This window comes from Athene cunicularia (genome assembly GCF_003259725.1).
Source record: "Athene cunicularia isolate RWA chromosome 6 unlocalized genomic scaffold, athCun1 chr6_part1, whole genome shotgun sequence".
Classification (NCBI taxonomy): domain Eukaryota; kingdom Metazoa; phylum Chordata; class Aves; order Strigiformes; family Strigidae; genus Athene; species Athene cunicularia.
In genome coordinates this window covers 5,763,197-5,785,214 of record NW_020799105.1, presented here as the reverse complement: position 1 = coordinate 5,785,214, position 22,018 = coordinate 5,763,197, and the positions used below count along the sequence as shown (strand labels likewise).

The 22,018-nt window shown below is 40.9% G+C and overlaps 1 protein-coding gene across 7 annotated transcripts in view; it reads left to right on the top strand.

Annotated features, from left to right (window-relative positions):
• The first annotated feature begins 6 nt into the window (after positions 1–6).
• The window catches only part of WASHC2C (WASH complex subunit 2C), a 36,559-nt gene continuing 14,547 nt past the window's right edge, over positions 7–22,018 (top strand). The window contains exons 1-21 of one of the 7 annotated variants that reach the window (XM_026851535.1): positions 7–192; positions 459–623; positions 2,211–2,276; positions 2,956–3,129; positions 3,449–3,542; positions 3,918–3,976; positions 4,783–4,830; positions 6,166–6,270; positions 6,805–6,892; positions 8,110–8,178; positions 8,561–8,673; positions 10,875–10,947; positions 11,727–11,783; positions 13,808–13,966; positions 14,543–14,673; positions 16,159–16,251; positions 16,748–16,852; positions 18,173–18,289; positions 19,757–19,920; positions 20,363–20,474; positions 21,404–21,588. In XM_026851535.1, the coding sequence (XP_026707336.1) occupies positions 79–192; positions 459–623; positions 2,211–2,276; positions 2,956–3,129; positions 3,449–3,542; positions 3,918–3,976; positions 4,783–4,830; positions 6,166–6,270; positions 6,805–6,892; positions 8,110–8,178; positions 8,561–8,673; positions 10,875–10,947; positions 11,727–11,783; positions 13,808–13,966; positions 14,543–14,673; positions 16,159–16,251; positions 16,748–16,852; positions 18,173–18,289; positions 19,757–19,920; positions 20,363–20,474; positions 21,404–21,588 (2,291 nt within the window). In that variant the 5' untranslated portion in view covers positions 7–78. Of the gene's footprint in view, positions 193–458; positions 624–2,210; positions 2,277–2,955; positions 3,130–3,448; positions 3,543–3,917; positions 3,977–4,782; positions 4,831–6,165; positions 6,271–6,804; positions 6,893–8,109; positions 8,179–8,560; positions 8,674–10,874; positions 10,948–11,726; positions 11,784–13,807; positions 13,967–14,542; positions 14,674–16,158; positions 16,252–16,747; positions 16,853–18,170; positions 18,290–19,756; positions 19,921–20,362; positions 20,475–21,403; positions 21,590–22,018 lie in introns of all 7 variants that reach the window. The other 6 variants (XM_026851536.1, XM_026851539.1, XM_026851538.1 and 3 more) reach the window with 6 other exon arrangements.

Sequence of the window (22,018 nt, the reverse complement as noted above, 5' to 3'; positions counted from 1 at the left end):
GGTGAGCGCCGGCGCGGGTGTGCCCGCCAGGGCCGGGTACGGTCCCCGGCCTCCCGGCTAACTGTCCTTCTCCCGCAGATGAACGGGGCCCCGCGGGACGCGACGGAGCCGGCGCCGCTGTGGGAGCGGCCCTGGTCGCTGGAGGAGATCCGTAAGGGCAGCCAGAGCTGGTCCTTGGCCTCGGATGCCGGGGTGAGCGATGCGGCCGGGCTCGGGCCTGAGCCTGGGACCGGAGGGGTGTGCGGGCCGCGGCCTCCCCCGGCGCTTGGGAGGTGTCAGTCGGGGCCGTGTGGGCAGGATGGGACTTGGTCCTGGGTGTACCTGGGGCTGCTTCAGTCTAAACTGTGTTTATTTTGATGCTTAGTTGAAACATACAGTCAAGTTCTGCCCGCGCCCTAAACAGTGCCAAAAGGAAAAGGAGTTGGATGCTGACTATTGCTTTCCTCTGTTGTAAACAGCTTCTGCATTTTCTGCAAGAGTTCTCACAACAAACTATTTCCAGAACTCATGAAATCAAAAAGCAAGTAGATGGACTGATTAGTGAAACAAAAGCCACAGACTGTCGCCTTCATAATGTCTTCAATGACTTTCTCATGTTGTCCAATACACAGTTCATAGAGAACGTGAGTATGTATTGTACTAAAAACACTGGTGGTATCCCTTACTGGAAGAAGTGGAGAAGTGATTTGATCTTTCGGCAAGTCCGATGTCAATTTAGAGATGAAGTGCCTTTTAATCGCTTTCTGTTGAAGAGTGTCCAATTCCTTTGTGAGTGATGCACTATCCAATATTGTTAGATTACCATTTGCATTTTTTGAGGTACCTTCCTTCCTTGTTTATATGTGACATGGAGATCAGAGTTTCATTTTTAGGACTATGAATAAGTTGAGATGTCTGGGATGTCTTGGTATGTCTTTACAGATAGTGTGTATGTAGCATTTGGCTGCAGTTGGCTGTCTGAATGTGAAGAATGTTATGCGATGCTGTAAATTTGCCTAGTGGTGGTATTTTATGCTAAAAGCAGTTGATATTAAAGGTGTTGGGCTGTAGACAGTTGTCTGATACATTTGGTCATGATAAGCATATTTGTTGATTAATGTCCCATTTTATGAATATTACTATTTTAGGAAGGTAAAAGCTAGAATTGAAAGCCTATTACAACGTTGTATCGCTGGGAGTATGCATGTAATTAGGACGTAGAGCCCTAATAGTCTTTCAAATTTGTGGAAGGTTTTTTAGCACTGAATTTTATCGGGTATATTGTTCTGATCAGCATTGTTCTCAGGCCATGTGTGTCTCACCTGAAGACATGATGCTATTATTGGAAAGATATTGGCAGAGGGCAGCATAATGGTAACTTAGATTTCCGTTGCGGGGTTTGGTGGTGGGTTTTTTACAGAGCTGCAATGTCTTTTCTGGCCTACTATTGCTGTTCAGCATAATGATTCTGCTGAGAACAGTTTGTACCAAATGTCTTAAATCTTGGGTGCTTGAGGCTGTTTGTTCCCAAATTTAAGTGAAAGAAATAGGTCTTCACTTCTCAATTTAGCTAATATGAGAGATCTGTCTCTTCCCAGGGGATAACTGCACCTGTGTTTGAGAGATTTGAATTTAGGCTTGCAGGTTCAAGGGTGATTTTTTTCTTCCTATGTCTCCTTGTACTTGATCCTACAAAAGAGTACTGAAAATGCTAGATGGAAGGGATCATTGGAACATACTGAAGGCTGAGGAAGGATGTGAACCTTCTCTGTAAGTACAGGAGAAGGGTAAATGCTAAAGAAGGAAAGCTACTAAATGACAGAAACCAGAAGGAAAATAGCTCATAGGTAAACTTAAATTTGACTTTGAAGGTTTCTAGAATAGCTTTATGTTAGAGGGCATAAAACAGTGCTTTCTTTAAACATATTCAGGTCAATCTGTGAAGAGGGTCAAAGGGTCAACTTTTCTTCTACTACTGCAGTGACGTTTACACTCAGATTACCTCAGTTGGGTTGAGAAGCTGCCTGATGGTAACTTCAAGGTGATGACTTCAATGCATGAAGTAGGCTATGAAGGCTTGGCGTCATCCATGGCTTCTTTTTTAAAATGTGTAATGAATTATGTGTAATTTATTATTAACAGTGTATTTTATTTTGTTGGTGGTGCCTGTGGTTTAGCTGTTGCATCAGTATGTTGTTCTTACTTGAATTAATTTTGCTTGTTTTTTTTAGAGAGTATATGATGAAGAAGTGGAAGAGCCTATTCCCAGAGCTGATGTTGGAGACAAAACAGAGCAGGTAGTTAACTTAAGCTGTCTTGAGTGATAGCAGTATGTTTGCAGCTGTTGTCTACCTTCTCATTTTCAAACTTATTTTGCAGACATCTACAACTTACAAACCAAACTGTTTCCTTTCTTCTTGAAGTTTCTCTGTTGGAAGGTGTATGTCATTCAAACATAAAGTTGACAATAACATTGGAGGCTACTGCAGTGTATGGTAATGTGTTAGGGCCTCCCCAGGCTCAATACTGTGTCCAATAGGCAAGACTTACGTGTCATTTTTCAAATGGCTGTGCGTGTTTTTTCAGCAAGAGAACTGAGGCCTTGGGCCTTCTTACTGGATTCAGAGATAGTAAATTGGGGAAGCAGAATTTGACTGCAATTCCCAGGGATAAAAACTCAGAGAGCTTTTTATATATCTTACAGTTTAAGTGTATTATACCATAAATGTTCCCCCGATGAACTGGGAGCACAAATAAGATAGTACTGTGCTGGTGTGGTTGTTTAGAACATCTCTGTTTCTGCGAGTGATAAAGATTAATTAAATCAAGCAAAAAGGGGTTCTGAAGGTCCTTCTCTTACATCTAGTGAAAAAGCTTTCATTGTACTAATTTGAAGTTAGAATTTTTCATGCATGTTGCAGTGAGATTGTGTCCTGAGTAAAATGCAATGAGAATGTGTTATTCCTGTTACTAAAGGAGAAGACACGGGAACAGAAAGAAGCTGATCTGATCCCCAAAATCCAAGAAGCAGTGAATTATGGGTTGCAAGTTTTGGACAGCGCATTTGAACAGCTAGATATCAAAGCAGGCAACTCTGACTCAGAAGAGGAAGAAAGTAACGAAAGGGTGGAACTGATACTTGAGCCAAAGGTGGAGAGACTTGTTCTTTCTGGGAGCATGGGGTTGTGTTTGGCTTTGTTGGACTTGCTCTTTGCTTCTGTCAGCACTGTCACTGTGTTGGTATAAAATTGATATTCGTTACCTAAAAAATATTTGATGAGTACATCCAAAGAAGTGCTTCTTGCTGAGCTATTCCTTTTGTAAACTGCTTGTCTTGCAGTTGGGTAGCATTAATGTATAGCATCCTAAAGAGAGTTAGTTTAATGCCAGTGAAGTAAGATTTCTGTCTTCATTGGCAACATAGAGCTGTTCCTAGATATCAGAAAGACCTAATGTTGTCTCTTTCCAGGATCTCTATATTGACAGGCCTTTACCTTACTTGATTGGCTCTCAGCAGTTTATGGAACAAGATGATGTTGGCCTTGGAGATCTCTCTAGTGAAGGTATGTACTGGCATGACCTCTTATTCCCATCCAAGGAACTAGTTCCTAATTTGAGACTTCGGTCTCATTTAACTCACAGGTGGGGTTATACTGTGTAGTGCTCTTGCACATTTAGCTGCACACTGTAATTAGCCGGGGAAAAAACATGCATCATGCTGTAACAATCACTTTTCCAGTATGCAAAGCAGTAACTTCTCAGTAACTTGTCCTCTGTATATTTGAAATGCTAAATACTAAAATTTCAGCAGCCTTCAAAGCTCTTCCAAACCACTCTCTTTTCCACCCGATTTTTAGTTCTCTTCACAAAGCTTTTAAAGTTGCTCTGTGTACAGACATTGTGTCTGATCTTAACTTTTCTGTTCTCATTTATAATAGAAGGATCAGTAGATAGTGATCGTGGAAGTGTAATGGACAGTGAAGAGAAGGATGAAGAGGTAAGTGACGTGTGACAAGTATCAGCTACTTTGCACAAGCATTTGTGAGTCCTTGACTGCATATGAGGCCATTAGCTACCTTGCTTTTTCATGTGGGTTCTCAAGATAATATTGTCCAATGTCTGTTCCCTATGTCAGTTGTGGTAAATGTGCTTTTCATTATTCTTACACAGTAGTTTTTTCTGCAGCTTTTCAGAGGACCAATAAGGTAGTATTGGCTTTAACTGCTATTATAGTAGAATACTTCAAACTGAAGTGTTTTGTTCCAGTCTAACTTCACTTTGTAAACAAATCAGATTCTTATCAAGAATTGTATTTATGGAGAACAAAATCTGTTGTAAATTACAGTTACAAAGAATGGGATGGAGGCTAACAGGAATAAGCTTAAAGGTTAACTAGGTGTCAGTAATGCATTTCCAGGCTTTGCCTCAAATCTGCTGCTGTGGACTATCAATTTCTGGTATGTTTTGCCACCTTAGCTAGGATGTCTCTGCTTTGTAACTGTGCTATGGAAACACTCCCTTTTTCCTGAGGAGTTAACTTTAATTAAGCAAAGACATCAAAAGCAAAGTTCCTTTTCCTTAATTGCACTGTCAGATGGAGCTTGCTGTCTTCACTAAATTAATGACTTTCTAGTGAGCTCCATTTATAAAGATGGTCAGCGGTGGGGAGATAATTCCTTGGTCAGATCATGGTGAGGAGATCTGAATGTCCAAACATAAGCAACTTCAGAGTTTGAGCCCTCTCCCTTAAACACTGGACAAAGTAAATGTGTGATACTTGTCTTTGGGTCTCTTGTGTTCCAGGAATCGGATGATGACTTTGGAAACCCTAGTGAAGATGACCAAAAGATGGTACGGTTATACACTGTGGTACATACCTGAAAGACTTTCCACTTGTGACACAGTGAGGATGCAACAAAGAGGAGATGAGAGCTCTAGACAATTAAGTATTAAAACCTTTGGTTAAGCCTGATCTGTATAACTTTGTACGGAAAGGTTGTCCTGGACAGATGACATTGTATTGTGAAATTGAACCTGGGTTGGGCTTAAAGACATGCTTGCAAGCCATCACTAGATGCAAGGCATATATGGGATGGCATTGCCTGATGTGTGTTTTCCTGAGGAGTTACTTTGGAGCCATGAGAGTTCAAAGAATCTACTTCAGGAAAACTAGGCCTCTGTGGGATTGTTGGGTCTATAACTCTAAACATGCTATGTAGGAAGTAAGGAACAGTGCAGTTTGGTTATGGCATGAAATCAAAGCTGTGAACAGTATTAAATGTCTGAAAAGTATGTCTGTTTGGATAACAAATGTAAAGAGAAAAGAAATGTTTAGATTGAAAAATTCAAGCCTGATTTTAGTTGCTGGTAGTAGGAGAAGGCATCTCACCCATGTTGAGATGTGCCACTGCAAAAGACTTTTATGTGGGGATCCTCAGTCTGAAATTATTTAATGCCAAAAGAGAAATGTTTCAAAAAGCAACCCTTTTCAAACCTATGTATTAATAAAGCAATGTTACAAAAGCACTCAGATGTTACATTAAGCTGCATTTACCTTCATAGGGTAACTTTGTATGCCTGATGTATTTTAAGATGAGCAAGTACCTTTGGGTTGTCATGATTTAACTGACTTCTGGGCCCTTGTCTGTGTTAGCTCCCAGCTCATAATTCACTTAATCTTTTTCATCCTTTTTTTTTTCTTATTGACATGACTGAAGCCAAGATGTGGGCATGTATTATCTGTCATTTTGCTATCCACCTTAGGAATAGCTCAAGATGATACAGTTTTTTACTAGCTGATGGCAATGTTCCTGAGTTAAGGCTAAATACTAGGTCTTTAGTGAAGAGAAGTTTCTAAACTAAGGGAAGCAGCACAACCAAAGCAGTTCAGGCTTGTGTACAGTAGCCGTATGCTTCTTGTGAGGAGAGCCTTAATGTCAGTTGCATCTCTGGTCCAGAAATGTTTGGTGACACAGCACAGGGATGTAGTAGAGAATGTGGCAACTTGCTTGGAGCTACAATCATGCCTTTCTTACCTCTCAAAAGCTGCGAAATACCCCAAACTGGCAGAATGTTTCCCTCCTTTCAGTAAGCTTGCTTTGAGTGTTTTCTCTAAACAGGTGTAGTTTTGTGCTTGCTTTGTATGCCAACTTCAGGAGAACACAACAGGGTATTACTGTTTTTTAGAGGACAGCACAGATGAGTGATGAAGAAGATTATGATGGCTGTGATCTCTTTGACTCTGAAAAAGAGGAAGATGAGGATGGAGACTTAGATGAAAGCACAAGGGTTGTAAGTAACCATTGCCTTCCTGGAGGGAGAGATTTGACTTCCTTCATGAAAAATCTGTCCTTAGAGGGGTTATGATGAAAATTTCCAGTTACCTGGGATGAGATCCTGTAGAGAGGGTCTGTAATAATCCTGAATGGTCTTTCAACATGGTTGTTAAGGCTTTACCCCTTTAGGTAGGGGACTCCTGCACCCTAAGCTTGCATCAAAGCTGTCTTTAAAGGTCATTAAGAAATTATTTGTTGCATTTGTGTGTGGTAAAGGCTTCTTGCTTATCCTGCTCTTGAAACAAGGTGACATTAAAAATTATATGATCATAGAAGATTAGAAATGGCCTTTTATCTCTTGATGCATGCATAATCTCTTAATTACTTTCTTAATAGAAAGCTGTATTGCCTCTTCCGAGGGCTTCAGTCAAAGTCTAGACAGATATTGTACAAGTGAGGCTGTATGATACAGTATTTATAATTGCAATTGCATCAAGTGGTAACCAGATTACATATAAGGAATGTGCTGTTGTTTGTCCCTACTCCTCAGAAAACGAAGAGACCAACGTCATTTGCAGATGAGCTGGCAGCCCGAATCAAAGGAGAAGTATCAGTCAAACAGGATGAAGAGCGTTCATGTAAGTTAACTCTTAAGTTCTGATAAGCGCTTGTGAGATAGTGGGGGACTCATGAGAGAGCTGGATGGGAGGTTCTGTGTAACAATATGTGATATTACACGGATCTGCTATTTAAATATGTATTAGATGAAAGCCTAACAAGAGGAATTGAAGGCACTGTTTTGTGTTCTGGGAAACCTTTTGGCCATAATTTACTGGATTGAATTGGAATTCACTGTTACAGTGGAAAATACATTGCTTTCAGGTGAAACCTGTCACTCCCCAAGCGCACATGTTATTGGAAAGGTTTTCTCTCAATCTGATTCTATATCTGCATGGAAAACTGCATGTTTGACAACATATTTCAAGGGACTCCCTGTTTCACATAAGTATGTGGAAGCCACTAGTCACTGTAAGCCTTCTGTGAGCTCTACAGTTGAAAACCCCTTTTATGTGGTGTGGATTGTTTGTTTTTTCCCTCTTTATGGCTTAAATATACTTTTGGGGGGAGCTTTTCTTTGCTACTGTTTTCCATGATATTTTAGACTATGTATTGGATTTACTCATGTCATTTTTAAAGGGAGAGACCTCTCTCAAGTAGTTATTCATGCAGCAAAGTAGAAGTTGAAAATAGCTGACTGAAATTGATTTGGCAAGTGCTCGTGAGCCTGCTTTTGACCTGTAATTTTGAGAGCATGGACAAGAACAGTATGTGTATGTGTTCCTGCGCAGTTCAAACAGTTAAGCTAGGTCTGTGGTTATCAGAGCATAAAACCTACCATCTTACCCTGTTCAAGTACAGGGAAATCTTCTGTTCATTGAAATAACCTTGTGATGGTAGGACCAGAGGAAATAAAACTGTGGCTTTGCTTTTGGTATCTGAATCAAGGAATAATAGGTCTGGAACCATTTAAGATGCTCCAAGGCTCTGCCTAGTCTGTGTGGGATCTGTACCACCTGGAGTGCTGTGTTGCTCTCTGGCATCTCAAGTGACACTAGTTTGTGTGTAGGCAACTGTGTTGAACCCATAACGCCTGACAGAATGATGCTATTACAATTTTAAGGGCTAATTTTAGAACCTGTACTTCGTAGAATAGCTTTAGTAGGCTGATTCATATGAAAACATATAGGTCAGCTTGGTTAGATTGTTTTTTCAGGTTCTTTTTACCACAGATTGATCATAGGCTACAAGTACAGGTGGACTAATTTATTTTTGCTTTGAAATTTTCTTCTTAAAGCCCTGTCATCAGAGACCAAAACAAGGAAGACCCTGAAAGAGAAGAAGGAAGTTAAAGTTCCGCCAGATGGTAAGATATCCTTCTCTCTTGTTTTTGAATTGTGGGCTGGATTGTAAGACACTACTTAAGAAATTGTGTCATCTACTCTAGAAACTGGATGGGATATGATATCGGTGACCATCCTTGAAGGTGAGTGTGTAAACAAATCTAGGTTGTGATGTGCGTGTAAAATAAGGCTAGAAACAGGCTCAGTGAGAGTTCTTCCTTAAATATGGTGTTATGGAGCAACCATACAACCCAATCTGTCTACAGCAGCTTCTCTATATGTGTCATGTTTATAAGAGAGAGGGGATGGAATCAAACCAGGTTTTTTTATTTTTGGTTGTCCCTTTAATTTCTTTCCTGAAACATGGTCAGTTCCACTACAACTCTTGGCTCTTGTCCTTTCTAGATGAAGATGATGATATATTCAAGCCTCCTAAGCTGACTGATGAAGACTTCACACCATTTGGTTCTAGGGGTGGCCTCTTCAGTGGTGGAACAGGTCTCTTTGATGATGAAGAGGTGAGAATGCTGGGGAGGATAGAAAAAACCAAAAGATCCCTGCAATCCCCACCTCTGGAAGGCAGGCAGGGGAGTGATATTCAAGTGTAGTGGGACAGTGTAGCTTTCCATTGGAGAATCAGAACTAAACACGTGAGGTACTTAGGATCCCCTTGGCGCAAAGCCCTCCCTTCTGCAGTGGTGCTGATGAAAGATGCAAGTGTGGTTCTAGCATTACGTTAGACAGGTTCTAATTCCAGCGAGGTTTACTTGGCACCTCACTTCTATCTGTGGAGAAAAGCCAGATACCATACGGTTTGTTTATTTTAAAACAGCAAATTTCTATTAAAATACCTGTGAGTATACTGATTTTTGTCATTTTCTCTTCCTCCTTGGGTATGGGAGAAGTTTGAGAGGAAAGAGACCATGATATCCTTCTCACTTTATCTTTCATATACTGTATCTGGACAGTGATGCTGTTGAGTTTCTCTGTCTCTGTGTTGTTAGAAGTTCCCTATTGCAATTATGCTCTGTTCTTTCATCTAGTTCTTGTCCAACTCCTGGATTACCTGTGTAGGCAAGAAAGGTTCACCTTAAACTTACTCTTGTGCTATGTATCTAGAGCTGACTTGATGAAGGAATGGTACAAAGTGCATTTCTGACCTTTTTTAGCATTGTTTGTGCATGTGAAAGGGGATAGAAATGCAGTGTCAGGGATACTTAAGATTTAAGAATATGATAGTACAGCTGTGTAGAATAAATCATTGCCTCTGATTTTATCATGCAGCTGATATGGGTAACAGTCAAGGTTAGTCTGGAATAATAACCAACCATTGTCTTTGTGAGATGTTGTGCTCCTTGTTGCAACTAGAGCAAAAGTCAGGTGTTCCTTGGAGCCAATGAGGCTATTAGACTGACATTTGGAAGGAGGTCTCATGTACAGCTGACCTCAAGCTTGTCATGTCAGTCCACTACCATATAGCCAACAAGCACCAAACAAGGACATTGTGTGAAAGGAAGAGGATAGTTTTATGCAATGCTTTCCACTCAAACGCAGCCTTTACTGAAAATATATTAATGTGCTGCATTTTTGTGGCAGCAAACTTTAAAAGCTTTAAAAAATAAGTAATCCAGTAGTGCAAGCCAGCCTGTCAGTGCACATTCAGATGAAGCTATCATTAGAGCCTCTTGGTTACTTATTGACAAGACCTTCCTCATACTGTAGACATAGGACCACCAAGCAGATACCTGCCTGCATATACTTGTTTTTGGTTTTCTGTTACCTGAAAGTTAATCATCTAGGAAGGGTAACTTATCTTCACTTACCCTGTGCAATGGAGGAGACCTTGCTCTACCAGATGGCAGCCACAGTAGGTCAACAGGCAAATAGTAGCTGAGAAACGTCAGCTAATCACTGACATCCCGGCTGCAGCCCTGTGCTCTCCTACTCTTTCCTAAATATTGCTGCCTTCTTTCCACAAAGCTTTATACAAGACTATGCATTTTGAGTCTTCAAGTAGACAACCTCTAATACTCAACTTCCCATAAGAGGGAGGCTTTCAGGAAATTAAGTGGTCAGTACTCACAAGATCTGGAAGCTTCCTGGAAATCTAGGCTGTGATTCTTAGGGAGGATCAGCACAGGGCAAGTGCAACCTGAACACAAGGACTTTTGTGGGAGTGTCCTGCAATACTTTTGAGCTATAGTGTATATCTCTGCACCATAGTGGTGTCTTAGCATCTCCTTAACAACAATATTAATCATTCATCTTAACCGTGTGAAGTTCAGGAGTATTTTTATGCTTGTCCTGACGTGAATCATTCCTTCAAACCTTACTGTGTAAGCTTCAGTAGGAAAGCTTAGAAGGGTGTAATCAGGACAAACAGCTGTAGATTAATTAGTGTAAGCCTTTGAAGATGTGCAAATAAAATGTCATTCCTTCTTTGCAGTCAACAGATTGATAATCAATCTAAATATAATCAGTCTAAATTAAATTTTAGAAGACAGAAAGTTACTCTTTTGAATGTATGGACTCAAGTTAATGCTTAGGTACCTAGGTTTAAGTCTATATGTGCGAACATCCTTTTGAGAAGGAGTGGTGGTTACCTCTGTCTTGGCTTAGAAGTGGATATTCAGCATGGAAAAATCAGCAACTGTCTTTTTCTACAAAAAAAAAATTCACCACTTCCCCCCTTCCCCTTTGCATTTTCATCTACAATCAGAGCGATCTTTTTGCTGAATCACCAAAAGGAGAAGAATTAAATGAAAGAGAGGAGCAGGTCCCAATAAGTGAAGGTAAGAACCAATTGTTGCCTCCTGTAGTCCTGTCTATGCTGAGTTTTATCACCACTAGCAGCTAGACTGTTTTGTTTCCAAACTAGGATGTCTGGAGTAGCAGTTGTTGGCATGTTTCTTCTCCCAAGCCTTAATAGAGAACAGCTGTGTTTCCTTTGAATTTTAAATGTGTTTGTTCACTATGGTCTCTTACACACACCTACTCTTCTGCAGCTGAAAGGATGTCCTTACTGACATTGGCAGAGCTCTCTGTGTGCACTGAGTTCCTGCTGCTGAAAAGTACTTTGCAGAATCCAGTTGTGGGTTTGAGTGGAGTAAAGATTTCTTCTTGCAGATTAATGCACATCTGAGTTTCCCAGTAGCTGCATATCTAGACCCTTAAGGAGTTTGAGTACATATTCTGTACTGCAGCAGCTTTTACTGAAGCATTGTATTTGAATTTTCAGATACTGATTGGGAACCTAAGCCTTTTTGTATTGAGGGTATTGTATTGAAGTGGTTTTGAGTGTGTCAATGTGAACTCCTGTAAATAATGCTATCTGTAAATGTAAATCATGTTTATAAGGTTCAGTTGAGTAGAGCTGTTTTGTGTAGTTTTAATGGAGGAAAAATAGCTGGACTGTCATATATGAATTTCTAAAGAGTTCTGAGCTGTTGAGAGGAAAAAAAAGATGGAGCTCAGAAGACTTATTGGATTCCTATATCTGTGGTTGAGTTCTGAATGCTTTGACAGCATAAACCAAGTGTATCCATTTGTATTGTACTTCCTATGGTTTCAGCATCCTCTACAAAGTCCTTAAAGAAAGTTCCTGCAGGTGCAGTATCTCTGTTCCCAGGTATGATTTATTCAATAGCAGATTGCTTCCTGCACAAAATGCTCTGTTCTTTAAAACCTGGGGAGGTTTTAAAGAAGAAAACTATCCAAATAGAGCAGCACAGCATTGCTTGATCATATGCTTAGTGACAAATACAGGTGCTTCTACCATGCTAAGCCTAAACTGCAGCATGCTTTATGGATAATCAAGATTCTGTAGGAGCTCTGAAGTTAGATATTATTGATGGCAGATATTAGGAGCTGTCAGCTTCCAGTGTTGTGCTATGAACTTTCAAGGATGTGTGTTACTTTGGCTGATATTATACAGCTTAAGTCTGGAGTGCATGCAGTCACAGCTTCCCTCTATACTCTGAGAAGGAAGCGCATTTTGACCTTTCAGATTTGATCATATTTCCTTGGATTAGCAGAAGAACAGTGTAAACATCAAGTTCCTTTGCTTTTGTGGCATAGATAAATAAGACCAATCTTGTTTCTCTGGTTTTGATTAGGAGGATCTGCATACATGTGGAAGGATCAGATCTATAACTCAGAGCTTAAAACAAAATTATTATACTAAGATCCCTATTCTATGTCAGACTTCCAGCTGAGCAATGAAAGGAAACATATGTCACCAGTCTCTTTAAATCAACTGACTTTGATTTCTGTCTCTGTTTAGGAACTTCACCTGACTGAGTTATCAGAAGTTAAGTTTTGCCTTTCATTAAGAAAGGCCTATTTTTTAGACTATGACTTCAGTTAACTGCGCCCTCAGTCAGCATGATTTTTAGAGTAGAACATATACAAATACAGCCTTTTTACTCCAAGATCAAAGAAATATATCAGCAGTGGTCATTCTACATAATTATAAGACTTGGTAGCAAAATTTGAAACAGCAGATAGAGCAACAGATAAAGAAAACCTCATTCTTGGAAGTACTGTTGCATAAGCAATGAATTACCCATCACTTTAAGTGTCCTGTCCTAGTTCATCAGGAATTAAATTAAATGTAGCATTTATTCAAAGTCTTCAGTTGCTCCCTCTCAGTAACTTGTAGACAGGCTAAAAGACACCAGAGAAAAACAAGATTGTGACTCCTTTGCTAATCAAAATTTCTCAATGAACACATTTCCAGTGAACAGTTTGTTAAGGAACTTGAGAATGTTTAATAATGAATAAAACTCTGGGTCTGTATTCCTGTCAATCCTGTGGCACTTTCTAATTGACACACTTTTTTTTTTTTTATAATAAACTGCTGCTGTGCTGGTCAAAATTCATGCAGTCTGCTGACTTGTAACCAAATAGCAGTTGTTCTACTTTCTGCCACTTTCAATCAAAGTCTTTTTCTTTTCCCCACCATTTCCAAGCATCTATACATAAGAAGCAAAAAGACAGGCTTAGAGCCAGGCTGCCAGTTTTTACCAAAAATGCTAAAAGTATTTGCAGACAATCAGTCAACATGCATGTATCACTGAAGTCAAGACATTTTCACCCCAGATGTAGAAGAAACAGTTGTTACCAGCTTACTCTAGTTGGTCACTGCCATTTTTGAAGTATGCAGGAATCTTAGGGCCAAACAGCCTCCTACTGCAGTACTGCTAGTGGTCTTGCATGACAAATGGAGCTCCTTGGGAGAAGTCAGTCACCTATCCTTCCCTCAAGCACCTTCCCACTTTTCATTTGACCACAGTGGTGTGGCTTACTAGTTAATAAAGTGGGATTCTGGTTTCAGAAGTCCATAGGAGCATCAGTGTTGGACTGCTGGGTCTTCTAGCTTTAACACAGAACCTGGGTGCTGTTCCCAGGGGAGATGAGTAGGTTCAAGGAAGAAGTGATTGCAGTGAGAGTGAGGAGCCATCTGTCTGTAACTTGGCTTTATCAGGAAGTTTCTACCTAATGCTTTTGATGCAGCATTGTTGAGGAGTGTATTAACAGTTGCTGTGATGGAAACTGCCTTGCTGTACTTACTATGGCACAAGTTCACCTTTTCAGTAACTCTGGCAATGATCTCTGTGTGGGCTGTGGTTTTTTTCTTCATCTAACCTGCAGGAGGAGGAGATGTGTTTAGTTCCACTTTAATTGTGGAAAAGGACAAGAAATCTGTAGCACAGAGCACAGAGAGAACTCCTAAACAGCCTGGGAAAGTTGTTCTGTTTGACGACGATGATGACTTCTTTGGGGGAGCCACTAAAAAGCCTCCAGATTCAGGTACCTCTATACATGTACAGTGGAAGATTAAACATTAAAGTTCATCAAAACTCAAACAGATAGGAGCCAGTGAGTTACAAAATTCAAACCTGCATCACTGCTACTTCTGCTTGGGGTTTTGTGAGGGGTTTTTTGTTATTATTGTAATTTCTTTTCCTTGGAGTGCTGTGGGACTGGTTTATTTGTACATTCTCTCCACTGACTCCTCTTAGGATGCTCCTTCTACCGCTAGGACAATATCTACGCTTGAATCAGGGGAGTGGTACAGACTTTATTCACACAGCCTTGAATCCCTGTGCCCAACACTCCCTATTGGCAGGCTCTAGGCCTTTAGAGGTGCCAAGCCAATACAAAACACTGCACTTAGAGGTGCCAACTGACTACTCCAGTGCTTGTGGACTGCAGTCTCTGTCACCAGTGCTCTCAGGTAACTGGTGCCTCACTTTGAGAGCTTGTCCAGCTTTTTCTCTTAAACACTTTCATGCTGGTCATTAAAAAGGGAGTGTGGTATCTTCTCTTGTTCAGTAGTGGCTGTTCTGTTCTCATCATTCCCCGTTTGTTTATGTCTTAATGCAGTCAAGTCCACAGCTGTCCTGTTTGATGATGATGAAGGTGACTTATTCAAGGGAAAACCTGCCATTCCTCCTGTGGTTGCTGGAACAACTAAAGAAACAGAAAGCCCCAGGGAGACAGTCATGGAAAAAAAGGTAATGGCATATAAATGGATTGTATGGCTAAGGTTTTAGGAAAAAGCTATTACTGCAGTTGAAGTAGTCTTTCCATGTGCAACACCATGGAAGTGCCATATTTGTGAAATAGGACTAGGTTTATAGGGTCTTCCATGACCCAGGTGCTTCAGGGGTTCTTAAATGCCTTTTGCCTCTCAAACTTCAGGTTTATTTGAGGTTTTTCTTGTGTGGGCAGTGATTGGAAGAATCTTACTAAGGCAGGATTGAAATGAGAGCAAAACAAGAAGCCTCTGTTAATAAAAAATGTTTATGAAGTTCATGTCTGAAATGAAACCAACCTGCCTTAAGAACTTGTGGTGTGTCTGTTCTGTGCTGCAGAGATTGTGTCTACACTTAGACCAACCACTGATAGCAACAGGTAACCCATGGTACCAGTACTAATAGTAACTGGTAACCCATCGCTTGTATGTATTGTGGGAGAGGAAGGTGGATGTCACCGTTTTACTTAATTATATACAATACTTGGAGTGTTTTTTAAAAAGATGTTTTTCAACAGTTGTAGAAAGCTCTGAATGCTGTTGGGAGGACACATGTGAAGAATTATGAGAGCCTCCTAATGCCCACTTTGTTTTCATTTTCAGAGCGGTGTTTTGAGGAAAGTAGTAATGCTTCTTGTTTCTATGGCAGAGATTGTATATACTCATTTTATACATACTTGCTGTCCAAGGAATATTTGAACTAATGAGCTACATTGACTCTTCTCCCCTCTGGACTGAGAAGTGTGCGGTGCTGGGGATGTCTAATGCAAATTGCTGTAGGACTTCCTCCATGTTGCCTTATGAGAAGCCATCTGAGCACAAGGGCCAAAGCCAGCTTCTATTTCTGGTGCAGTGCAGGAGTATCCTTGGTCAATTGAGTGCAGGTGGTGGTAGGAGGACATCCAGTGCCATTGCTCTGATCTCATAGCATTTGGCTTTCCTGGAGGAGAGGATGGAACTGATTCAGCAGCACCACTCCTGCTCTGTCAGGAAGTGAGGGCTGTTTTATACTCCAGGCTTGCTGGCAGTAGTACTTGGGTCTGGAATCATTCTGACTGTAATGGCGATATAGCTGGTGGCAGGCCTGGGATGTGCTGTGCTAATGCAGGAAATGATGGCTGGCACAAACTGCCCTCTTCCTTTATGGAATACAGTTTGCTAAAAGAAACATTTTTGTTTAACTTACAAGGGTGCCTGCCATGAGTCACTGCATACATTCTTCTGCTGAGAAGGATGGTGGTGGGAGGCCTGTGGTAAGACCTGCAAGTCACTTGTGCATAGCTCTGGCTGCATGTGAGAAACTCCGCACATGAGTTTTGGACTCCAGGACATAGGTGACAAGACTGTGTTCAGTCCCTTCAATTGCTGAGACTGTGCCAGCAGCATGCCTCTTAGAAAGGGTCGTGTGACTTGCCTGCCCTTACTGAATCTAAATGGGTGCTGATGCAGTGTCTTTGTCCTAAAGAGTCAAGCATCTTCAGATGAGGACTTCAAGCCTTTATCTGAAAAACCTCCAAGGAAACAGAGGGGCCTCTTCTCTGATGAGGAGGATTCTGAAGTGAGTATCTCTTTAATAAATCCATACAGAAATCCTTGGGATCTGAGTCACCCTGATTTCAGTCCACTTGTATCTGGGGACTCCTTATCATCTGTAGGAGTGGGAACTCTGACATCCATGCATCTGTTCCCAGCCATCCTGAAAGTTCCTTCTTGTTCCAAGACTGAAAACTCTGGGAACCTTTTCCCTGTCTTCAGAGAGTTAAACTTGTGTGGTACACACAGACATAAATTGAAAGCCTGAAGAGGGGAGATCAGCAAATTGATAGCAAGAATCACAAAAGACTGCATATGTTTCTTTGTCCTTGGCCTCCAGCTAGCAATTACTCTGCAAAGCTGAGGAAAATCCCTGTGGAGTTGCAGGTGATTGGTACATCGGAGTAAGACAATCTTTCCCTACTTCACATGCACACTAAACGCTTTTTTTAAAAAAGAAAAATATGAATGTCCCATGTATAGCATTGCTTTGCAATGTGACATTTCTTTGGTTTGCACAGGATTTGTTTTCATCAAGTAAAACTGTGAAGTCCAAAGCTACATCTCTCCCCACCAGCAAGTCCATGACAAAAGCTCCACTCTCCTTGTTTGATGATGATGAAGAGGTAAGTACCACTTCCTGATAGAGCCTGTGTATGGGAACCCTCCTGCACAGCCTGTTGCAAATGCAGCCAGAAATATTTGGAAGTTTCCAATGCTAAGCTTGTAAGTGGAGCACTAAATCAATCTTGCATTGTGTAGCAATTCTGAGCATGTGGATAGCATTGTGGAGAATTGTAGCAGGGTCTCTTGCAAGTTCTTGGTGTCTATTTAGTATTTGGTAGTCAGTGGACTGGACCTAAGTGTGAAGGATGTTATCACTTTGATAGGACTAGAGAATCCTCAGCAGTAGTACAGGTTTCAGCTTCAAGAAGCGGTTTTATCCTGGTTTGTGGTACCTAGCCACATGGATGACTTCTTGCTTCTCTTGTCATGGCTGATGAATTCCTTTTTTCTTGCTTTTCAGTGTTTAATAATTGCAGCTGCTAGGGCAGAAACTGAGATCAGAGCACAGTTTATGCAAGAAACTTAACAAAATAGAATTAGTGTGCTTATCTTTTATTTTTTTTATTATTTTTAACCCTCTTCTCCCTCCCACACACTCTCCAAAGAGCTTTCAACTCTGGGCCTGCAGCCTTCAAGGTGAGTTAACTTACCCTTAACCTGAGGCAAATAGGAGGCTTGCTCAGAGCTGTCAGATAGGGGACTTATGCAAAGTGAAGATAAAGGTTTCCTGTTCAAGAGGGGGCTGCTTCCAGCTTGCCTCTGTGAGCAGGGGCTATTCAGAAGCAACTGTCAGGATAGTGAAGCATGTTGTAAATGCTGTCTGCCACGAAAGTTGTGTTAAGTTCAAGTTGAGTGGAGAAAAGCATAAATAGGTGTTAGGTGGTGAAGTCAACATACACTTTTGTATATTCTGATGCCTATATAATAATCTGCAGGAGTGTCTTCAGGTAAAAAGTCTTGGTTCTTTCCCAGTGCTGGTGGTTCAGCTTGACTGTTGCCTGTCCTCGCAGAATAGGACTCATTCTCTATTTCATTATGTAGATGTAGAAACAGTGCCCCATTGTGTTAGCTGATGTGCAACAGAATTGCTGTGTAGTGGCTTTTGGCTGCTGGTCAAGCCTTATGGTGGAGAATCTGTAGGAAAAAAACAAGCTGTGTGCTTACAAGTTTCTGGACTATCAAATGCTGTGTGCATAGAATTCCCTGTACCAGAATACTGTATGACACTTGAAATTGTCTTCAAAAAGGGTTCACAAACATTGTTTCCCTATCCTCATCTAAGAAGTGGATGACAACAGTCTTACATGCTGATGACTTGTCAGTGAGCTTTTGACTGTGGCTTTGGCTTTTTATTTTATTTTTTTTTAATTTATTTTAAGGATTTCTTTGGTGTAGTACCTGCCAAGAAGCAACAGGAAAAACCCCCAGAAGAGAAAGCGAACCAGTCGGAGCCATTCAAGAAAGCTTCCAGTTTATTGTTCAGCAGTGATGAGGAGGTACCGAGGAGTAAGATTTCATTGAAAAGGGTTACTGTACTTTATACTGGTCAAAGCATAAAAATGTTGATGCAGGAACCATAGTCAAACTCTGCTGTGTCTACATGCCATGCATACCCCAATCCTGTGACTTGCTTGCAGCTGAGGAAGCTGTCTGATTCTTGGCCCAAATTATCTTAGGTTCTAGGTAATAGAAGATACGTGGAACAGAAAATCAATGTTTTCAATGTAATTTATAGAAAGACTGGTAGCAAATGAAAGCTGTTGCCAAAAAATCTGACTTAAAAATACCAAAAGGGAAACATGTTTGCTCCTACTGCTTTAATTTCTGTAAGGAAAGTGTAGCAGTTCTAGATAGATATGTGATGAGTTTTTCTTGGTTTGGGGGTTTTGGGGTGGGATTTTTCTGTGTGTGGTGGTATTTGGTCGTGTTTGTTTTGTTTGGTGGGGTTTTTTAAATATAGGGATGGGAAAAATGAAACAAATAACTAGGCTTCACAGACAGCAGCCCTCTCTATGGATGGATTAGGTGTTGTGCTACATCTTAAATGAAAGCCAGAGACACTAAGTAGATTAAAAACTTGTCTGGAAAGTCTCTGAATTAACTTGCATGAATAGGATCCAGACTCTTCTTAGCCCTCCCACCCTCCAAAATTACTCTTTTGTGTAGACTTGATTTTTATTACCTGTCCTGTAATTGCTTGTTAGTAAATACTAGTAATATTTTGAGATGCATTTTTATCTTAGTGTAGAATAAACCAAGTTCTTAATTCAGCATGCCTGTAGTTTCTTTCAGAAGGCGGTCAAATAGGGGGGGAAATTGGACAAACCACTTGAAATGCTGGGAATAAGAAAACAGACAAGTCAGAAAACTCTCCCAACCCCAGAAATGTTTCCTTCTAATGTAGACTTTTGACTTCTTGAATGGGTAGGCTTGTTTAAATGCTAGCTCCAGAGGGGGGAAAAAAGGAAGGTACTGTGGTTGAAAGTTGAGGAAATAAGAAGTGCAGAATCATGCACACTCTATTAATGAGATGTCTTGGGTGTTGATGATTTGGTTTTTCTTTGGGGTTTTTGGTTGGTTTTGTTTTATTTATTCCCCCTCATACATCAAACTTGATAAATTTGAGGGGCTCAAATTAGGTTTTACTGAATTTACCTTACTCCTGTGACTGCAGTTGACACTGACCTGAATTTACTGAATTCACTGACCTCAGTTGTCAGGAGCAACTATAATAGTAAAGTGTGTGTACCCTGTTTTGCTGAGCAAATACCATATGCCAGAAGGTTGCCAGGCCCTCTGTAAAGCCTGAACAATGTCAGATTACAGTGGCTAACACAAAGGCAGGAAAATAAATAGTAGACCAATGCAAGGACTGCCAAGATGCCGAAGTGTTTCTGCTTATGAAGATGAGAAAATGCTTATGACCAAAGCAAAAGAAAACTTAAGGGCTCCTTCTTTTTAAGGAACACTGGGATGTCTCCAAGCCAGCTAAACTTCCTTCTGAAGATGATGGAAAAGAGGACCCTCCAAAATCAGCTATCACTATCAGTCAGGCTAAAGCTGTGAAGAAAACAAGCCTCTTTGAGGAAGAGGATGAGGAGGATTTATTTGCAATCACTAAAGAGAGGTGACAGTGTTGGGATGGGATGGAGGGGGTGGCATTTTTTCAGAACTGCCCAGCAGCACCCTCAAAACATGACAGACCCGGGTGTATTGCAGGTGTCCCTTGCTGCTGCTGCTGAGGTGGAAGTAGAGGTTTATGAGTGGGAATGGGCAAGGCTGGGCACTTTTTTTGTATCTGTGGTGGATCATTCTCCTTGCCACCACCGAATTGGGCTCTCTCAGTTTCCATGCCTGCCATGTAAAATCCTCTTCATATCTCTTTATCTTCACTTCTGCAGTAAGCTGTGCCAACAGGTAGGGAGGGTGGTATAATTGTTGAGACAGTGAGGAAGCGGAGTCTTGTATCTGGGATGACTTGCTGGCAAATGATGGGCCTAAGTGATACTTTTAAACAGATGCAATGCATGGCCTCTGAAACTCTTCCACTTTCTCCTCTCTCTTTGCAGCCAAAGAAAGCCACAGAAGGTATCACTGTTGTTTGAAGATGATACTACTAATGGAGACTCATTCTTCAGCTCCCAATCAACGTTACTTTCTTCAGCTGCGAAGGCTGCAGTGGTACCTCCCCTTTCTTTTAAAACTAATGTGGAACACTTAGTCTTTTTATAGTCTGCCTTCCTTGTTAGGTACTGCATTTAAGTCTAACTTGCTTTAGACAATGGTAGTTCTAGCAAATTGGGAATGGGAACGGGGCAGACTGAACTCTTACATGTAAAACTTCTTACTACCATCAGCCTAATAGATTTTAAAATTTTATTTACCACTAACCCTAAATTTGATCGATTTATGCTAAAAGCCCTCCCTAAGGATGTTTTTAGAGGTCTCAACTATGAAATACCATTAAAAGGAGCAAATGGCTTGCTTCTGACTGTGAAGCTAGAGCTTCACCCTTAGTGTCACCTCAACCCAAGCTGATTCAGATGTGTCTACAGGCTTCTTACTGGCCCTCTGTTGAGGGTGCTTATGATGTCCTCTATTTTACGAGCTTAACCCATAGCTTACTACCTGTCTGGTTGTGCTTTGGAATTGAGAATAGGAGTTGCAAAAGTTTAACACAGCTGTATCTGTAGCAGGATATCCTGTTCATGTGTGTGCCGCCCACCCCCATGCCTTGCCTTTCTGCTTACCAGGAAAACAGTTGTCATGGCCCATAAAGTTAATAGGCTTGGGAATAGAAGAGAGACAGGCCAGCCACAGTCTAGCTGCTAGCAGTCACAGGAAACTGCACCAAGCAGACAAGATTCCCAGGGCATTTCCTCTAAGCTTGCAACTGCTTCTCAGCACTCTTCAAACAGACTCAAGAGCCTATAATACTAGAAATCAAAAGTCACAAACCAGAATATCCCGTGGGAGGAAAGTAGAAGTCAAGCATGTTACCAGTGTCCTAGATCCCTGCAGAAGGCAGAATGAGACTGCTATCCCACAGCAGCATATGCTTCTTACATACCCACCAATTTTGTGTCACCAACATTCTCTTAATTTTGCAGGAGAAAGTGAAACCAGCACAAGCACCACCTTTCTTTAATGAAGAAGAAAAGGCAGAAAATGAAAATTTACCAGACAGAGCAGCAAAGTCTAAACAGGTAGAAGATACATTGTGGTGTTTAGAAGAGCCTGGAGCAGTTCCTGTGCCTAGAGGAACAGATGTTGCAGGGCAGCAAACAAAGGAAAAGGTGAGGGACTTTCTTACGTTAATCTGAAGTTTGGTAAAGGTTCAGTTAAAAAAGCCTCCACAATCTAACAGTGCTGCTCTGTGACAGAATTTTTTTTTTCTGGATTACATCTTCTATTGCCAAAGAGAATAACTATCTCCATTTAGCAAAATCACTTGTCAGTCAAACAGAAAATTGATTGAATGCCATTTAAAAGCTGTTTTCCAACTGATGTACATGAGAGAATTGTTTGGGATTTTGGGGGGGACAAGGGGTTGGGTGGGGAATCTGTTTAATTTTTCTTCCAGAGTGGGTTGGGTAATCTTCATTCACATGAACAGATCTTTCCTTTAAAAGATAACCTATATAAATGTGTAGGCTTTGCTTCAAGCTCAGTAACTTTGCAACATGCTGTCTGATGAGTTATAAATAGTATTGGTAGCTGTGGCT